We start from the raw sequence: 18,883 nt of genomic DNA on the forward strand, positions 1-18,883 counted from the left end.
CCCAGGGTAGGAGCTAATCCCACACTTCCTTCACCCAGGCTGGAGGCTTGCTCCTCTTTTGCCGCTCTGCCCTTGATAGTAAAATTCAAGACTTAAATGTATGACTGGATTTGAGTATTTTTAGCTTGGGGCAGGGTGGAAAGCATGGCCTGCAGAAGACAATAATGGGATCAGACTTCCATGTTATGCAGCCAGGAGTTGACAGGCTTCCAGCCCTGGCTTCCAGGCAAAGAAGTTTCCATCTGGAGACGAAGGCCCACCTTGGCCCCCAAGCAGGTCTGCAGACTGCGAGACCAGCAGATTGAGTGGGGCTCGACCTTGAGGACATTAAAACAAACCATCTTCCTGATTACTCAGGGGCCTCCTAATCCTGCATTACTTCTAGAGCGTTGCCAGAGCCCTCTGTCAGTTAAACACAGGTCTTTTTATTCATTTCCACGCAGTGCCCTTTGCACCACTTAGCTGTGCAGGACGGTACTTTGTTGGGAACAAGGCAGGCTCTGGGTTAAAGAGCCTATGTCACACCCTGGCTTCCTCGCACTACCCGGGTGACTTCAAGCTTGTGGTAGACACTTCTCTGCCTCCTCTTCTGGACAGTGAACACAATGATGGCACCAACTCATTGGGATTTTGTGAGGATTAAGTACATGGTATGAGGCATCGGTGGCTCGGTGGTTCAATTCTCACCTTCCATGTGGGAGACCCGGGTTTGATTCTTGGCCAGTGGAACCTCATGCATAGAGACCACCCACCTGTCATTAGCAGTTTGTGTGTTTCTCTGATGCTCAGAGGGCATCGCAGAACTTCCAGGCTAATATGGACTGGGATGATAGGCCTTTGTCCAGTAGTAGAGACCATTTGGAGAGGACCACAAAGCTGTTTGTGTTGGGTTTTTGTTTGTTTGGGCTTTTTTTGTTTTGTTTTGTTTTTAACACATCATAAAGGAAGCCATAGCAAGAAGGCAAGAACACTTCCATCACCCATGGTACATCCCCTCCCCAAATGGCTTTTGTGTCCTTGGTTTAGACATTCAGCATTGTTAGTGATGACTTAGGGGCCAGCACACCTTCATGAAGATGAACCAGCAGGATGTGCATTGAGGGGGAGAGAACCTTCCAGAGTCGGCCAGCTTTGCTCATCACCCTGCCCCCAGCCCAGCTCAGTAGATGCCAGAGATCCATGATCACAAGCCTTGTGCCCATTCTCTTTTTTCTTTTAGAGTGTGATATTGATGCTCGTAAGACTGTGGTGAACGGGTTGGTACCGGGCAGCAATGGACAAGACAAAGGTAAGGCTCTGGAAGAGAAGCATGGCCGCAGTCCCAGAATGCTTTGCCGGAGAAAGCACACCGCCGGCGTGATGTGGTGGAAACACTGTTGGCCTGCCCCAGCCATGAACAGGAGAGGCCTGTTTCCTGAGCTGGCTTTCCGAGAGTGAGCGCACCCTGGCGTTTCATGAGTGTGAAGCTGCTGTTTCTTACACTTGAGAGCTGAAAGGTTGAAGCATTGGTCTTCGCTTGCTGGGCTACTATGTATAGCAGATCAGATATCTGGAAGGAGATGTACTTTATGCCTGGTGCCTGTAAGATCAGCCCGAGATCTTCTTCACCTGGCATTTCCTCCTTACTTGTAGCATGATAGTGACACCTTCACACTCCTGCCCTCAAGGCTTTAAACCAGTGATTGCAGTGGTATTAGTTTCATGTGTATCCTCTCCTATTGCTAGGTTTAGGGTGAACTATTTACCTGTGAGATGAATGGCCCTGGAGTCTCTCAATGTGGCTGCCCACCTAGACAGGAAGCAGGGTGACCTAGCAGTGTGAAGGAGCACATGGGCTGGAATGAGGAGATCTAGGTTCAAGTCCTGATGCTAATTCTCTCAGAGGCCTCTTGAGGGAGGCCTTGATATTTGCAGTTGTGACCATCCTCATCTGTAGTTTGATGGTCCACAATATTTATTGTCGTGTTCAAATCCTGAGTTCCAATGATTCTGTCAAAAGGCATTCAGCTGCATTTTATTGTCTGAAAAAAGGGCAAAACCCCTGGCATTGGGTGTTTTTATAAAAATGTAACAGCTGTGGAAAAAGAATTCCGAGTTTGACATGTCAGACCTTTGATTGTAATTTCCATCTAGTTCAGTCAAGTATTCCTTCTGGGACAAGCTGAAGTATAGACTTGGAGGAAGCTAGTCAGAGAAGGCAAACGTATGGGGCAAGAAGAAGGGGTCCCACTTGGTTTGGGGTGGCTCCGTTGGTACCAAGGAAGGGTCCTATTTTCCTTGTCTCTTTGCTTCTCCACCAGCCTCCTTCCTCTGTCATTGGTGTAGGGCTGTGTCTTCTGTGTTGTCTGTGACAATTTACTAAGTTTCACTTAAGGAGTGTTTAAGGACCATACAGTAGAGGGGGCTCATGGGAGCATCTAGTGGGGAGTATGGGAAGGCGTGAGTGTTCTGATGCCTTTAAAACCTTCAGGGCCTCCAGGCCCCTCCCTGTGAATTCCTTTCCAAAAGAGCCTCAAATAGGAGGAGGGAAGTAACAATTAGAAATGGAGTCCACACTTTCCTTGGTAAGATCCACCTTTGGCTCAAAAGAAGGAAGCAGTTGTATACCGCAGGACATGACAGTGGCTCAGGGTGGTCCTTGAATCAGGAGTCTGCAGAACTCCAGTCCCAGCCTTTCCACTTGGGACCCACCTGAATGGCTCTGAGCAGCTCCCTGAGCTGTTTGCTTCTCTCCCTAAGATGGTAACAGAACTTGTCCCAACCAGCCAGTCCCCAAGGGGGTCATAGAAGCAGTCAGTCAAACTGCAGCATTTTGTATCTTACTACGTGGAGTATCATTACAGTTAACTTGATTCTTGACTGCCATATGCTATAGGCAGTGACAGGGCAGTGGAGAGGAGGGTGCACCTCCCACCCCTCACAACGAACTTGTCTGCTTGACTCCTGGTCACCCACATCAGGCTTGTTTCCCAGAGCGCCCAGTTCCCTGGGCTTTATCTGTGATCACAAGCCCTCTGGGTGTTACCGATGGGCATGACACTGGCACCATAGCACATGAGCTTCATGCTCTCTTTATTTACTTCCATTAGAGAGAGAGGATAAAGGGAGACCAGGCTTGTTTTGGGGAGGAGAGTTTGGGAATCTGTCCACCATTGAGATTCCAAAATCTGGGGAGACAGGGAGCCCAGAGAACCTTGCAAGTTGATAACCAGGACCACCCAAGATGGGAACAATAACTAAAGCACATCCCAGACAGTGACTGCAGCCCTTCTGAAGGTTTGGGGTCTGGATCTGGGTTCTGGATCCTGGTCTGTGCCACTTGGGTGCTGCCTAGAGTCCTGTGCATACACTTGGATGCTTGACCACCTCTTGCTTAAGAAAGAGTGAATTTTAAACAAGACCATCTGCCGCTCCACAGATGGGGCTCTAACTTGCTTGGGGCAAGAGGGGTTTGATTGGCAGAGCAGGCCCTGGGCCTAGAAATGCTGATGTGGGGGAAGCGTGTGATGGATGAAGGGACCAGGCAGTTGCTGGACTTGCCCTTTCCCTTCTTCTCTTCGTCTGCAGCCTGCGGGCCAGAGCCCGCTTGCTTGGGTCCTCCCTCACAATGAGGACGCCCAGTGTTCTCCCAGAGGACCCCTGGGATGCACTCTGCTCGCCCCTTCCTCTGCTTGCCAGGCCATCTGTGTCTCTGTAAATCTCTTTGTCCAGGGCTTTGGCAAACTCCTGATACGGCAGGAGGCACAGAGCAGCCCTGACCAACTGAATCTGGGTGATGGCTGGAGGGAGGGAGGGCTCTGCCTGATTGTGTATAACTCTTAAGAGAGAAAGCAAGTTATTTTTAATTACTACATCTACGGCCCTTTGTATTATTCTTTTTGTGTGGGTGACTTCCTCCTATTGTCCCCACCCAGTTCCTCAGATGCCTGAGTGCTTCCCAAACGTTCCTTCTGGATGCACCATTTACCCTTTTGTGTTTTCAGCCACTGCCGACCCTTTACGTGCACGCTCTATTTCTGCTGTTAAAATAATTCCTGTGAAGACAGTGGAAAACCCTGCAGGCCTAGTACTCCGGACAGGTATCTCTCCTTGGGTCGCCTTGTCTCTGTTTTAATTGTTAGCAAATCATGCATGGTGTTCCTTTCTCCCGTCTTCCCTTCTAACAAATCCTTGGAGGTTTAATCCTTGCATGTTTAGGAGGTCTTCTCTCTCCCTTCCTTGGCCTGTTTCCTTTCTTCCTCTGAGGGTGTGTGTGGGTGTGGGTGTGGGTGTGTGGGTGTGTGTGTGTGTGAGAGAGAGAGAGAGAGAAAGAGAGAGAACGCATTAGCCAGTGAAGAGAATTGAGAATAGATGCCTTGCTCTTTCTGTCTGCAAAAGAAGGGTCAGTCCAGAGGCTAAACTTCTATTCTAGGGTCCATGAACTTGTTTGGCATTCTCTCCAGTCTTTACAGCTCCCAATACTTTATTTAAAACTCCAGTGTCCCCCAGGATTAACTTGGCCCTGCAGGAAAGCTCTGGATTGGGCCGCATATGAAGCCTCTGTAATGCTCCCAACTGTCCTCACTCCCACGTCACAGGCTGTCACTTCTTCCCTGTCCTCCAGGAAGTGATACAGTTCAGATGTGAGTTCCATCTCAGAGCGTCCTTCTGTACAAAATGGGACACGTGTGGCATATCACATCCCCCCATAGATACTCCCTCCCGTCGAGTTTGCTCAATGATATGTGGTGACATGGGGGTTTCTTGACTTCAATCTATAGATCATCCTCCTTCCTTCCACACAGACTGTAGGTGGGTCACACTGTCAACCTTTTCAGTGATAGTGAAAGCACAAATTGTTTCTGCCACCCAAGAACCCCACCCCCACCCCTGCAATGAGATACGCCAAAACCAAACTGAACTTATTATCATTGGGTTGATTGTGGCTCGCACAGTAAGCCAGTAGAGCAAGTAGAACAGCTCCTTGGGATTCCTCCCAAAATGCTGCTGGGAGGTTTGATCCACCCATCTTTCCGTTAGAAGCTGAGTCTTTAACCGCTTCCCCACCCATTAAGAAGCATAGACAATGCTTTGTCCCATGGTAAACCTGGCTATAAGCCCTGCAACCTGTCCACGGGTTGGAGCTGTCAGATTGCTACTCTGCCTTTGGAAGTGGCTGTGAACCCACTTTCCCAATCATTCTGTGGCATAAGTCACTTCAAATGCCCTGACATACATTGTGTTTTGTGCTTGGCTTTCACTGGAAGAGACGCTGACAGGGCAGGTCTCTTCTTTTCTCTTGCACTAATGGTCCTCTGTCTGGGCTGTTGGGAGGGCCTGCTGGAGCAGAAAGCAGGGAGAGAAGGGGCTTCCTTCTGCCCTAGCCTAGGATGGCAAGAAGTTGGACATCTGAGCGTAGCTCCTGCTCAGCAACCCTTGTGTTTCAGCCCCCAACCCCACTCTGCTAATGATCCATCAAGGCTTCAGGCCCGAAAGCAGAAAGCAACCATGAAGTTTAGTTCAATTCATTTGCAGAGAAAGAAACACTCTGACCATGTACCTTCTAGAACCATGTATCCGGCAGTTGCCCAGGTCTCCTTCCTGGAGGGCAGACCCTCTGGATCATGTGACGCTCAGTTTGAAATCTTTCTTTCTTTCTTTTTGAGTATTTTTTAAAAATTTTTATTTATTTATTCTTTTTATGTGTGTACCGTCAAATCAGATCTGACTGGTACAGGAGGTGATTGTTCCTCCTTCTTCAGCAGAGCATCTGGTGGATTTGAACCGTGCACCTCTGGGATTGCAGTGCAGTTTCCTGCCACTAGGCCACCAGAGCATGCCTGAAATCTTTCTGAATGGGCACTTCAGAGATGATCTGGTTGGTCATTAGTCCACTGTGAGACCAGAGAGGCGGGACCTGGAGATGCTCAGCTTCAGGCGTAGTGAACACTGGGCATTGAAGGAGTTAATGCTTGGAGTGGTTTCCTTTGGTGTGAATTTTCGTCCTTCAGTTTGGAATGTAATGCTGTCTCATCCAGAACTTTCTCCCAGGACAGTGTAGCCTCTGTCTCGGTATGTCCAGGAGTGACTTGCTGATCCAACAGGTTTTCTTTCCTCTTTCTGTTGACCTGCAGGGAACGGTGATTCTCCTCAGAACCATGATCTGATTCCCTAGTTTGCCAGCTTGAGAAATCTTTATAAACTTACTCTTCAACTGTACCTAACTAATTAGTCAAGTGCCTGTTCACCTACCATATAATAAAAGGAATAAACTTGCTTTCATTTTGAAACGTTTTTGACTGATACTGAACTCTTACTATTACTCCGAATTCATTGTTGTTTCCATCCCCCCCAACCTCATGATGCGTGGAGGTAAACCTCAGAATTCGAGGCGTGTCACTCTCCACTGCCACCCAGTCATTTTCCTTGATCATGAGGGTTTGAAGACATCACATGGATATAACAGTTCATCTCATCTCCAGCTATAACAACTGGCTCACTGACTGCCTGTCATCCTTTGTGGATTCTTGCTTGGCTTCAGTCATCTCCTTTGGTTCTGTTCTTTTCAGACATGGATCCCACAAAATTCTGCACTGGGAAAGGAGCGGTGACTCTCCGGGCCTCTTCCTACAGAGAAATCCCAAGCAGCAGTCCTGTGAGCCCTCAGGAAACCCCACCCTCTGAAAGCAAACCAGGTGCGTCAGCCCTCAGCCTGCAGGGAGAAGTTCAGAGCTGTGTGGGAAGGCTCGGGATCATTTTGCCTCTTCTCAAGAGGGGAGGTCTGGATGGCCCACAGCCCCATGCTCCTGAGCCCACCTCTGGCTACTCTCCACTGTGGCTTGCCACCTTAAACCCGCGGAAACATGGGGTCCTGGAGAGGAGGCAAGTAATTTCTTCCTAAAACTAGCTTATTCTGGCCTCTCCAGATTTAACTAGGGACAGCCCAGCTCCCAAACTTTAAATCATGTGGGATGATTTGAAGAGGAAGGTTGTATCTGCAAATCCAGTAAAATGACCTATATGGAGCCTTAGTGACATAGCTGTCAGACTGCTAACCAAAAGGTTAGAAATTTGAATCCACCAGGTTCTCTACAGACAAAGATGGGATTTTTCTTCCTATAAAGGTTTACTGCTTCAGAAACCCACTGGGAGGTCACTAAGTTTGGACTAAATGGGCCTGTCTAGAGTAGAGGTGGTGGTGGAAAGGGAGCCTTGCGCTCCCCCTAGTGGCCATAGAGTGTGAACATGCACATGTAGAAACCAAACCTACTGCAGAGTTGATTAGGACTCAACATGTAATGCCATATATGTTGCACATCACACTGTGTTTCCTTGAACCGTGATCACTATGTGGTGATTTGAGAGGTTTTTAAGAAAAAATGCAAAACTAGCAACAATGAGTGAATGGAAATCCAAAGTCTCTCTAAACGTTCATTAAAATTAATAATAATTAAAAAAAGAAAAATTTACAGTAGTAAGTTCAGAGAAAGATAAGTCAAAGTTTCAAGTAATTTTATCTACTATAATTTCAAATACATCCCTTCAGGTGGACTTTATTTCTGGTCAATCAATATTTCTACAAATTAAAAATTATTCATTATAAGGATTAGCAAAATATGATCTCAGTATGAGCTTTACAAAAAGAAAGTAAAAAGCAAATATTATGCAAAATATTTATTTCAATAAACCTCTCAGCAAATTTAAATCATGAAGCAAAACTGAAGTCTTAAGACTTTTAAAATAAAAGAAACAATTTTAAAGAAAGAAAAATGCAAAACTAAATAAAAAAATAGGAGATCAATAGTCATACAAGGATCTTTTACCATAAAAAATGATAAATGCACTCTATCACATCAATAAAACAAAGGACAAGAAAAAAACTAGGACATCAATAAATTATTTTCCTCCTGGAAATGTGAGAAATGAGATGATGGGAGGAAAAGGCCAGGTGATTGTGATTGTGTTGGGGAAGGACAAGAGGCAGTGTGTTGCTGCAGAAGAGACTGGACTGGACTGTTGTTCCATTAACTTGCTCTCTGACCTTGTGTAAATCGCAGAGTCTCTGGAGCCCGTGTAAAGTGTGAAGGGTTTAGATGGCTCCCAAACCTTTCCTGTTCCAAAATGCTCTATGACCTTGGGAAGTTTGGGAATTGACACAATACAAGCAGCATCTCATTCACTGGGGACAAAATCGAGATTGTTTCTGAGTGTGAATGGAAAGGTACAAATCGAGATTGAGTAAAGAGAGTTGGGGGCAGCCACATTAAGAATCTAAAACATGCTGGAATGAATTAACACTGGGAAGTGATGGTAATACAGGATGTAACTATGGAAACGGAATTCACCCTACTAATAGACTACTACTAGCATGCTGAGTTCATATGGTTCCCTGGCCCTCCTTTTATCTTTGTTTCCTCTCTCATGGGCCTCAGGATGGTAACATGGTGGTCAACACCAACCTCTAGTCCTGCTGGGTGCCTCTGCTCCTTGAAGACAGTTTAGATGTTTGTGGGTAGCCGTGCTCAGCCTCGACTGACAACCTGAGTGTGCGTGGTTCTTGCCAGTGGCTGGACTTACTTCTTATCCCAGCCCCTTCCTAGACCACTAACACCAGTTACCATCCAGCTCAATTCCTCTTCATCTCAGCCAAGATCTGCTCTAGCAATTTTGTCTGCTTCTTCCTTGCCTTGTTCTCTGGCCTTCATCTCTTCTTCCAATCCCTGTGAGTCTTCCAGGATTCAGATTATTTGCCTGAACTGGAAGCTCAGTCTTACACTATGTCCTCACAGTTTTCTTCCTTGCATGGCCCCTCGATACCTATATTTTAATGGTGCTCTTCCCCCCCCCTTCATTTTCAGCTAGTTTATTTGAAAATTTGAATACATTGTTTTCAAGAACAAATTCTTTCAATTTCCTTCACCACCACCCCCACCTGTCAAATTGTACAACCACGTGATTAATCCCCACCTTCTTCTGCACATCCTCATCCCTCTGCTTCCAACCTCTCCCACCCCTCTTGGGTCCTTATACTCATTCTACAATAATGGGTTTATACAATATTTATCCTTATGGGACTGAGTTAGTTCGCTCAGCATAATGCTCTCCAGTCCCTCCCAAGTTAGGTAATAATTTACAAAATCATTGCTCCTGCGTGCTGCATAGTATTCCATTGTGTGGTGCTCCATATTTGTGGTCTTGCTCCAACTTCCTTATACCTTAGTTCTGCAGTCAGCTATTTCTCCATTGAACATTAGCTCTACTTCTTACTGTCTTTGTGATGTGAGCAAGTTACTTAAACACAGAGTCTTGGGTTTTTAATCCATAAACTAGAAATGATCATAATAGACTTGTGGAGTTAAATGAGCTCTTTCTTACTGAGCCTGAAACACAGGCCAGGTGCACCATTGTCATTTGCAGGAGGCCTGTTAGGTCTTTAAGTTAAGGTTGAATCTTTGTGAGCTTAAGATGGTCTTAAGAATGAAGGCCAAGGCCAACTGTACAAGTGTATTTGGAAGGATGAAGCATCAGGATTTGATGCAGTGTTTTTAAGGAATAACGAAGGATAGGGACTTGTGCTAACGTGGAGGACGCTTCCCAAGATGACTAGGGAAAGAACTGTGACACCTTTGGAGGTAAGAGTTTTTATGATAGGAGTCAGAAAGGATGCCAAGTTCTGTTTTTTATCATGTTGAATTTTTTGGCAAGAAACTTCTAAGAGGAAGTTTCAAATAGGCATTTGGGACCTAAAGTGTGGATTTGCGTGCCATCTGTATTGAATTGAATACCAGAAAATGGCATTCTCTGAAGTGGAGTGGCAGATGGAGCCTTTTTAGTATTGCCCAGTTTTAATACTCTCTCCTTGAGTGGCAGCCTGATTATGAACTCTGACCAGCTACTGACCAGCTTCTCCCCTTTTGAACGTAGACCCTGGTTTTTGGTGGGAACTATTGCTGTCAGGGACCTTTCCAAATTACTGAGGAGCAGTGATGTCAGCTTGAAGACTAAGGTGCATCTGATTCAGGCCATGATATTTTCCTTCATTTGCTGTGTCTGAAAGCTGGGCAGTGAAAAAAGATAACGGAAGAATTGATGCCTTTGAACTGTGGGGTTGAAGACTAGTACTGGATATCTCATGAACTGCCAAAAGAACAGACAGACATGTCTTAGAGAGTGCAGCCAGAAGCTCCTTGGTAGCAATGATGACAAAGCTTCATCTCATATACTTTGGGCATGGCGCTAGGAGAGGCTGTTCCTTGGAGAGGGTCATCATGTTCAGAAAGGTGGAAGGTCAGCGAAAGAGAAGAAGACCTTCAACAAGATGGATTGACATAGTGAGTGCAGCAAGGGGTTCAGAGATGACGAGGATGGCACAGGCTTCAGATCTGTTGTCCATAAGGTCACTGTGACTCTGACAGCCCCTAACAGCAACAATTTAGAAAGAATTTGCTGGTCCTATCAGTCCCCTGACCTTGGGAGAGGTCTCATTTTCTAATCCTGCTTCCTGGTCTGTATGCCTGGTGGGGTCTAGCCTTGAGAGAGCACTTTATTGGTCTAGAGTGACTCCACCCATTTCCCCAGGTCAAAAGGAGACAGGGAGTTCAAGGTCATAGTGGGTGTGAAACCAAGCTTCCCAGCTGGTTTAACCCAAAGACCTTGTGGTCAATGTCTGTGTTCCTACTTACATAACAAGGTCTGGTTGAACTCCTGAATGTTGCTAATTCTGTGCCAATTTTTCCAGTCTTTACTGCCTAAACCTTAACTACAAGTTTAGCTTTGGACTTAAAGGTCCTTGGAACTCTGATCAGCTCACTTCCTCTGGCTTGCCTCTCAGATTTATCAAGAAATGACAGTAGCAAAAACATATCACAAGATAGCACATATACTTTTAAGCAATATATGTGATATGTGTTTTAAGGTGATATCACATATACTTTAAAGCAGTTAAGGTAACCCTTCTAGCCCAACTATATCAGAGTCTTTTTATGAGATATGCATAAATAAGACTTGGGTCCTGTTTAGATCTACTTTTAGCATCTCTCACATACCTCTTGGACATGCTACCGGGACTTATCAAGATTGAGGCAATGAAAATTATCCTATGATCCCAGAAATAACCGATCAGGGGAAAAAAAACATTTGGAAGAGGTTAGGGTGAAACTAGTACAGAATGAGATCAATGAGAACATCGGAGACCTCGGCTACCCACAGAAGTTTATCTATAAAGATGAGAGGGAGGGAAAGAAGGGCCAAATCCTTGCTGAAAGCTCTGGGGTCTTCAGGGCTGTAAAACTTACCTTAGATCCACATTTCCAAGGCTTCCTCCCATGTACCTGAAAGTGCTAAAGTAACGTTTATTGAAGGAAGCATTTTGACAGTCTCCTCAATCAAGAGTTAGTAATTGATGATTATGTTTATAAAGGTTCATGCTACTGTGTGTACGGTGGCACCGATCACCCAGGGCTGCTACCAGCCTTTGAGGTTCAGAACAGATGAAGGATGACTGGACATCAGGAATACTCTCCTGATGAGGCGGGCTCACTAAGCTAACACTTACATAGCAACCCTTACAAAGCAGATTTACCGTTATCTCCATTCTGCAGATGGGGAAACTGAAGCTTCTAACTCACCTGGGGTCTCAGAACCTGGCGGGGGTGGGAGGGGGCAGAACCAGACTTTGAATCACCTCTGCCACTTCACTCATACTCAAGCTTTGTGCCCGAAGCCTCGTGGTACTAGGTGGGTCAAATCTGGAGACAGGTGGGAATCCTGTGCTTCACTGGGCAGTGACTGGGAGGCAAGGTGGTTGCCAGCTGAAAGGAGACCTTTTGCCTTAGAGTGTGTTGAAAACTCAGAATGACTGATTAGGGTTTGACATGTTTTCATGGCTCATATAATGGAAAGAAGCAAAGCAGGCTGGGAGGGGGAAACATCGTTATCACAGCAGATGCCTCTGGGCTTAAATCATGCGCTGCCCTAGCCCAGCTCCCCTGGTCAAAGTGCTTCTCCGTGTTCCCCTCTCTCCGGTCTGTGAGCTTGCTCGGCCTGATGAGGAGAGGTCACTGCGAGCCTGCATCAGGCTTGGAGGGGAATGAGAATGAGCACTGGACAGCAGAGTGCCCTGTTGCCTTTCAGTCTGTAAAATAAGAATGTCAAGGAACAATTGTTTCTTCATTGCTGTGAATGTGGGCCTTGTGTTTCCAAAGGTCAGTGCCTTTGAGCACATCATGGTTTCGAGTGGGTCCCTATGGTAATTAGGCCATCGTGACTGAGGGCGTTTTGTGTCAGCGGGGCGCTGGGTTTCCATCCTTCTGTGCAGTGCATGCTTGTTTTCTGCAAATGTAACCACTTCTGTGTTTTCTCTTTTCTTCTTGTTTTCATCACTTTTTGCACCGCACATAGATCTGGAGCCAGAGAATTCCTCGGCAGGTACCGTGTCTCCTGCATTCTTTCTGTCCCCACCTTCTACCAGGGACCCCTGAATTAGAAGGGATGAGGAAGTGCGTTTCTGAGAGTGAGAAGTTTTGTGTTTTGGATTTTTTCTTCTCTAGATGAGTGGAAGCTTTCTTCCAATGCTGATGCCAATGGAAACGCCCAGACCTCTTCCCTCGCTGCCAAGGGCTACAGAAGTGTGCACCCCAACCTTTCTTCCGACAAGTCCCAGGTAGGCGTCTGCCCAAAGGGAAGGGCTGCCAAGTGGTACCTATTCTTGAGTCTTGTTTTTAACTTAAATCTGTGACCTCCTGTTTCCCCAACTGAACAGTGAATTAGGATCTGAGTCAAGCTTCTGGTCAACCAAGGAAAACGTCACAAAGACCAGAGATGGGGGGAAAAGTTGGAATCTAGGGAAGCAAGAACAAACAATGTATACCAGGATGTTAGAGCTAGGCCTGATAATTGGAGGTTTGATACTAGGAGGAAATGGGTTTGAGGTGGTGGTGTAACTTTTTCATATGTAATAATCAAGAAAAGAGTGCATTCATTCATGTGTTTATTCCATTAATCAGCTGGATCAGAACTGTATCCAGCAACTGCATCCATTTAGATTAAGATCTTGCAGCTCAGCCCAGACCTTGAATTCAGAGGCTAATGGACAGACAGGTTGATGTTGGAATGGTAACACAGCTTTGATCAAACAACAATAGCATTGCCTTACTTTAAAAAAAAAAAGCCCCTACATTGTACAGCATAGAGTAAGGATGTTGTTGTTGTTGTTGTTATGTGCTGTTGAGTCACCTGCGACCCTATGCGAGATGCTCTGAAGCCTGCCAGTCTCACTGCCTCTGACACAACCTACCCCCATAACTTCTCATTCTCTTTTTGCCATTTCTTAAGCCTTTGCATAAGTGAGTAGCCAGGGGCCACCCTTTTCCACTATCTCAAAAACTAATACAATTGGCTATCTCTAGATTAGAAAATATGACGCTCTAGTGGCCTAGTGGGTAAAGAGTTGCATTTCCAACGGAAAGCAAGGTGATTTGAGTCCACTGATTGCTCCACAAAAGAAAGATGTTCTCCTCCCGTGCAGTTTACAGCCTCTGAAAACCCACTGGAGGGTCAACTATGAGTTGAGTTGCTTCCAACTCAATAAATTGAGTTGTTGAGCTGAGATTAGAAAATAATGCTGATTAAGTCAAAGCAAATGTAGGACATCCTTTCTTCCACTCAGTGTCTCAGCCCAAAGCGCAGCTCAGTAGCTTCTTTGGCTTCTTAAACAGCTCTTCTAAAAAGGAGTTTTCAAAGCATGTGAAGTAAGTGAAAATTCATTAAACCTTTTAAAATACATTCATTGGGCTAAGATTTATGGAACATCTGCTGTGTAGAGATCACTGTGTTAAACATTTCCTTCATGGAATTTGTGGTCTAATAAGGATAAGCATCCTGGAATACTCCTACTGCATGCCATCTCATCATCTGTCATGCTCCAAGAATTCTCCCTTCCAGGGAACCCGGTAAATTGTTGGCATTGTGAGGTTCTTCTCACATACTTAGTGTAAAGTTGGCCATCCAGACCCTTTAGGTCATGTGTTATTTCTTGGCGTTGTCCTTTATTAATTATAAAAGTGATTCTTGACAATTTAGTCCTTGCCAGAGCTGTTAGGGTCTCCCAGACCAGCTCAGGCAGAGGCAGCCAAAGGACGCTGGGTTATTGACTCTCCTGGGCTGCTTTCAGAAGAAGCAAGTTCTCCAAGCCTGTAGTTAACACCGCCACCACGTACAGACAGATTGGAAATCTGTGTCCTGATGACGCGGTTATTAAACAGACCAGCCAACCTCCAGTTCAGAGCTGCGGAGTCGATTCTGACTCACAGTGATCCTTCGTTGGGTTTCCAAGGCTGTCTGTCGACTGTAGCAAGACAAGGAGACTGCCTGTCATTCTCCCAGAGAGTGGCTTGTAGATTTGAACCTCTAGAGAAACTTGAGGCTCTTGGGTCGGCAGCACAACTCAGTATGGACTGCACCCTCAAGCTCCCTGATAATTTTTACAGGCCTTTCCATATACCAGCCTGGCCGTACCTCTGTCTGCACCTAATAACAGGGAACCAGCTTCCTCTCTCTGCTGTCACCACCACGGTGGCTCCCTGCAGAGTGGTGTCTGGAACTGTTTATAAACTGTGAACATATCAGATTCTTCAAGCAGCCTCCCCCTTCCCACCCCTCCAAACTGGTCCACTTTCTAAAAAGATAAATGGAATTCCGTTTTCTCTAGCTGGTCAAGGAGTCAGAACTATCTGTGTGGTTCCTACAGTGTTTAAAATTAAAAGTTTTCTTGCAGGCAAAATCACTGTCCCAACCCCCCTCCTTTTTGGGGCTAAAAGAAGCCTTAAGACAGGAAGACCTTTGGCTCTGAGTGCATCGTCAACACCCTAGGGAACGTGGCCGCTCTGAGGGTCAGAGCCCTGGGAAGGCTTGTGGCCTGATGTAATTCAGCCTGGCCGCCATCTATGGCCACAGCCAAATTAAGTTAAATCCTCCCTGAAATCGATTTCTATCTTTGGACAAAAAGGAATCACAGATGGGATACTCGAGCTCTAAGTAAAAGTAAATCTGAGCCCAAATCAAAATAGTCTCTTACTTACATCCTTAGCAGCTGTTATCAACTTACCCAGCAGTCCCTCTGGAGTGTGGTAACCTAAGTATTTTGTTTCTAGAGAGCATCATTTAGTCTGTAAACATGCCCCCGTCTCCAGCCTAAATTGAATTGAAAACCAAGCGAGTTCAGGCAGAAGGTGTTGCTCTTGCTGACGGATGAAAAGTTGCTGCTCGCTTTGTGTTTTTCAGTCGGTACCTGTGTGGCGTTCTCTTAGGACCATCACTGCCACCTAGTAGAATGCACAGGTTCCAGGTTAACCTAGAGTTACCCAAATGACTCTTCTGCAGTGAGTTTCTATGTGATTTGCAAACTGAGCTTGTTAAAGAATAGATTATTGTCGTGGGGTTTATATTCCAGTCCAGACTTAAAGAATGAGCTCTCTCCTCACCTGTTCCCTTTTCTAATATTCCTCCCCCCCCCGCCTCCATACTCCACCACATACAAAAATGAGGATACAAAACAGAAACAGACCCACGCCTTCTCACCCTACCCTGTTTGGTCACAACCCATTTTCCAAATATTGACCAAGCTTTAATACTCCTCACTTGTTCATTTTGAAGGAAAGTGCTGAGGGTTTTTCTAGAACTAGGGTATCTCTTTGGAAGGAGGAGTGGCATCCACTTCCATAACAGCTTGCCTCCGGAAACCCTATGAACCTGGAGAGAGAATGAAAGGCACCCAAGCGTTGAGGGCTCTCCTTCATAGGGTCGCTATGAGTCGCCTGCGACGCAACGGCACTTAAAAACAACAGGGCATTTCTAAGGATAAGGGCCAGTTAGGAAAATCTCAGTTAAATGACTTCATTCTCATGGTCTGATTCCCAGTCGAGCCTCATGCTGGCAGATGGTTCTCATTGACATTAGAACCTTTTCCTGATTCTCTTCCCAGCTGAGACCCAAGGAGAAGCTAGGAGCTGTACTGAGGGAGAAGGAATGAGATAAGCACAACTTGCTAGCACTGAACCTGTGGCCAGAGCTTTGGGCTTATGCTGGAAGCCCTCGGCCAGTTGTTCAACACCTTACATTGTGTTTAGTGGTTGTCTGGGAGGGAAATGGTATTTGGACTGAAAGTGATTAACTCAGGCAATGCCTCTTCCCTTTAGGCTTGTCGCTTTAGTGTGCTTCATAAATGGGAGCCTTGTTTGTTGTTACTGTTGTGTACCATCGAGTTGGAACTGACCCATCACTGATCCTCTAGTGGGTTTTCAGAAGGAAATTTCAGGAGGAAATTCCCTAATCCTTCTTCCACGGAGCAGCTGGTGGATTCGAACCACATGCCTTTGGAGCTGCCTACATGTGTTTAATCTCATGCCTATCTTTCATGTTAATAATAACTTGTTGTTGTGTACCATCGAGTCGGAACCAACCCATAGCTGACCCTCCAGCAGCTTTTCCCAGGCAGTCAATCTCATGGGAAGAGACTGCTCATCCTTCTCCTACGAAGCAGCTGGTGGATTGGAACTGTGTGCATTCAGGATTGCAGTTCAGCTTCTAACCACTAGGCCACCAGAACTCCCTTGTTATCTACCTTGTTAATAACTCAAGTTTCATCAGATTGTTTTCTCTATGAAAAGAGCACATGTGGCTTGTAATCTTTGGCCTTTTCTGCTTGGTGAGCTTTGATTTGTTATGCTTATAGAACTCGTTGTGAGATCTGAATTGGGACCTTTAAGACAGCTGTGTCTCATGAGCCAGAGCTTTGAACAGGTTCAGCCCCAGATTCAGTATATCTGGGGTGAAGGAAAAAGCAGAGATTTTCAGGAGGGGGTCACACTCGTTCAGGTTCCTGCTCTGAACAGAAATGAGATTCTTCCAGTTCTCCTTTTCCTGATGCAAGAATGAAAGAGCCACTCAGACTGAGTTTTAGTAATCAGGATGGGTGTGTCAGAGGCAGTGCGATTGGCACAGGATAGAGCAGAGTTTAGGGTTGTTGTACATAGGGTCGCTATGAGTCGCAAACGACTCAACGGCACATAACAACAATAACAACAACAATAAACTTTATTTTTTTGAGCCATTTTGGGTTTACTAAAAGCTGCACAGAATGTACAGAGGGCATGAACTTGAACGTTGAACACTTAAGGCTTAAAGGAGAAGTCTGAGGAAAGGTGTTGTGGGAAGGAAGTGGGGGCTCTGGGATTTTCCCCTTTGGCATTTTAACTCCTCTGATATGCGTCTTCAGTCTGGAGACCTAAAACTACGCAGGTCAACTAAGGATGGGTGTCAATAGGGACTTAGTAAATGGCCTCTCGTTGTCTGTGTTCAGCCTCCTTTGATATAAAGGGGAGACAGGCCTGCCCTCCACAGGTGAGCACGATTAAGTACTTGGCCACTTGCCCAAGCCCAGAAGAGGCACCGTAGGATGCAAACTGCAAATTTATTTTACAACATGCCAAGTATTGTTTTAATTGTTCATACCATGTTGTGCTGCTGTTTCTAATGGGCGTCCTTGTTTCCATTTCTCCTATTTCTTTTTTTCTCTCCTCCCTGTTTGGATGTCATGTTTTGAAAATAATACTAAAGGTTCTCTCTCCCCCACACCTCCCTGGCCTTCAGGAGGGCCGCTTTGCACGGCAGCCCCCCACCCTCCACTGTACCTCCAGAGACTCCCTCTACCTGAGCTCGCCGAGGCCCTACATCTCACCCGGCACCCCTGGCCAGCAGGCTCCCTCACTGCCCCAGCCCATCTTCCTCCCCCTGGCCACCAGATCAGCTCCCAAAGGTGCGGTGTGTCCTGGTGCCCGGCTTCTGGGATCCACGCTCCCCAGTGCTTTATCCCAGCCCCAGCGGCACCACGCAGCCACCAGGACAGTTTATAGTGAGAATGTGAGCTCTAAGCCACGCCATAAGGCAGTTGGGAATAAGAAGGTCAGCAGCTTATATGTACCTTGTTTATCCAATAACATTTGCCCGGTGACATCGGAAAGTGTTGCACGTGACTCAGCCAAAGACACGCCCTCGGAAGCTGCAGCCTCTGCACTGGCTCCCAGCATTGTGTCCCTCACAGCCAGCTCGGGGACGCCACCCCTTGTTCCTCCTCCTGACCCTCCTAAGCTTTCCTCTGACATCCCACAAGATGCCGTTAACCGTGGTGAGAGTCCTTCCTTGGGGGCTCCATTCCCAGATGCAGTGAGACCACCTGTGCTAGGCCCCCGGGTAACCTCTCATCCCGAAAACTGGAGGAGAACAGAGCCTTCCCTTTTGCAGCCGTGGTATCCAGCCAAGGCAAGACCGAGGAATGTGTGTGTGTCTTCTCCACCGTCTCTCTTGGGGTTTTCCTCTGGGCTGCCCGACCCTCCCTCTCCCTGTTAATAATCCTGCGGCTTGAACACCCCACGTCCTCTCTCTAAACAGCTCAGCACACTTCCCTACTCTGCCTCCCCTTCTCTCTTGTCCATAAATGTGTAAGTCGTGCCAGAGTGTGGAATTCACAGACTAACGACACGGTGAGGTATGGTGTGTTTGTATTTTAGAGCAAGATGCCCAAAGAAACTTTGCCTCCAAGCCACCAGGCTCTACAAGTGGTTTTGTGGGATTCAGCACAGCCTGCTTGCTTATTCTGTTGTTCTCTCCCTCCCACCCATAAAGTGTTAAAGAGATTCAAAAATAGATGGATGGAAAGCAAACTTGGATGGAGTTCCCTCCGTGTCATAGCGTATCTGGAGGCCAACTGGCCAGCACTGGCTGTCTCATGCACTCTGAGGAAAGGGCACCGATTAAATATTTCTCGGAGTACATCATTGCATGTCCACCCTCAACTGTTTAAATATGGAATTCCTCCTTCTCTGCCGTACCCCTTTACATAACGACCCCC

At 46.4% G+C, this 18,883-nt stretch overlaps 1 protein-coding gene across 1 annotated transcript in view; it reads left to right on the top strand.

Moving 5' to 3' along the window:
* Positions 1-1,249: 1,249 nt before the first annotated feature.
* SORBS1 (sorbin and SH3 domain containing 1) overlaps positions 1,250-18,883 on the top strand; it is a 115,830-nt gene continuing 98,196 nt past the window's right edge. The window contains exons 1-4 of the mRNA XM_006880092.1: positions 1,250-1,288; positions 3,984-4,079; positions 6,549-6,674; positions 12,528-12,640. Coding sequence (XP_006880154.1) covers positions 6,551-6,674; positions 12,528-12,640 — 237 coding nt within the window. The 5' untranslated portion in view covers positions 1,250-1,288; positions 3,984-4,079; positions 6,549-6,550. The remainder of the gene's footprint in view (positions 1,289-3,983; positions 4,080-6,548; positions 6,675-12,527; positions 12,641-18,883) is intronic.

This window comes from Elephantulus edwardii, unplaced genomic scaffold, assembly GCF_000299155.1.
Source record: "Elephantulus edwardii isolate Elephantulus edwardi_28Jun2011 unplaced genomic scaffold, EleEdw1.0 scaffold00006, whole genome shotgun sequence".
Taxonomy (NCBI): Eukaryota; Metazoa; Chordata; class Mammalia; order Macroscelidea; family Macroscelididae; genus Elephantulus; species Elephantulus edwardii.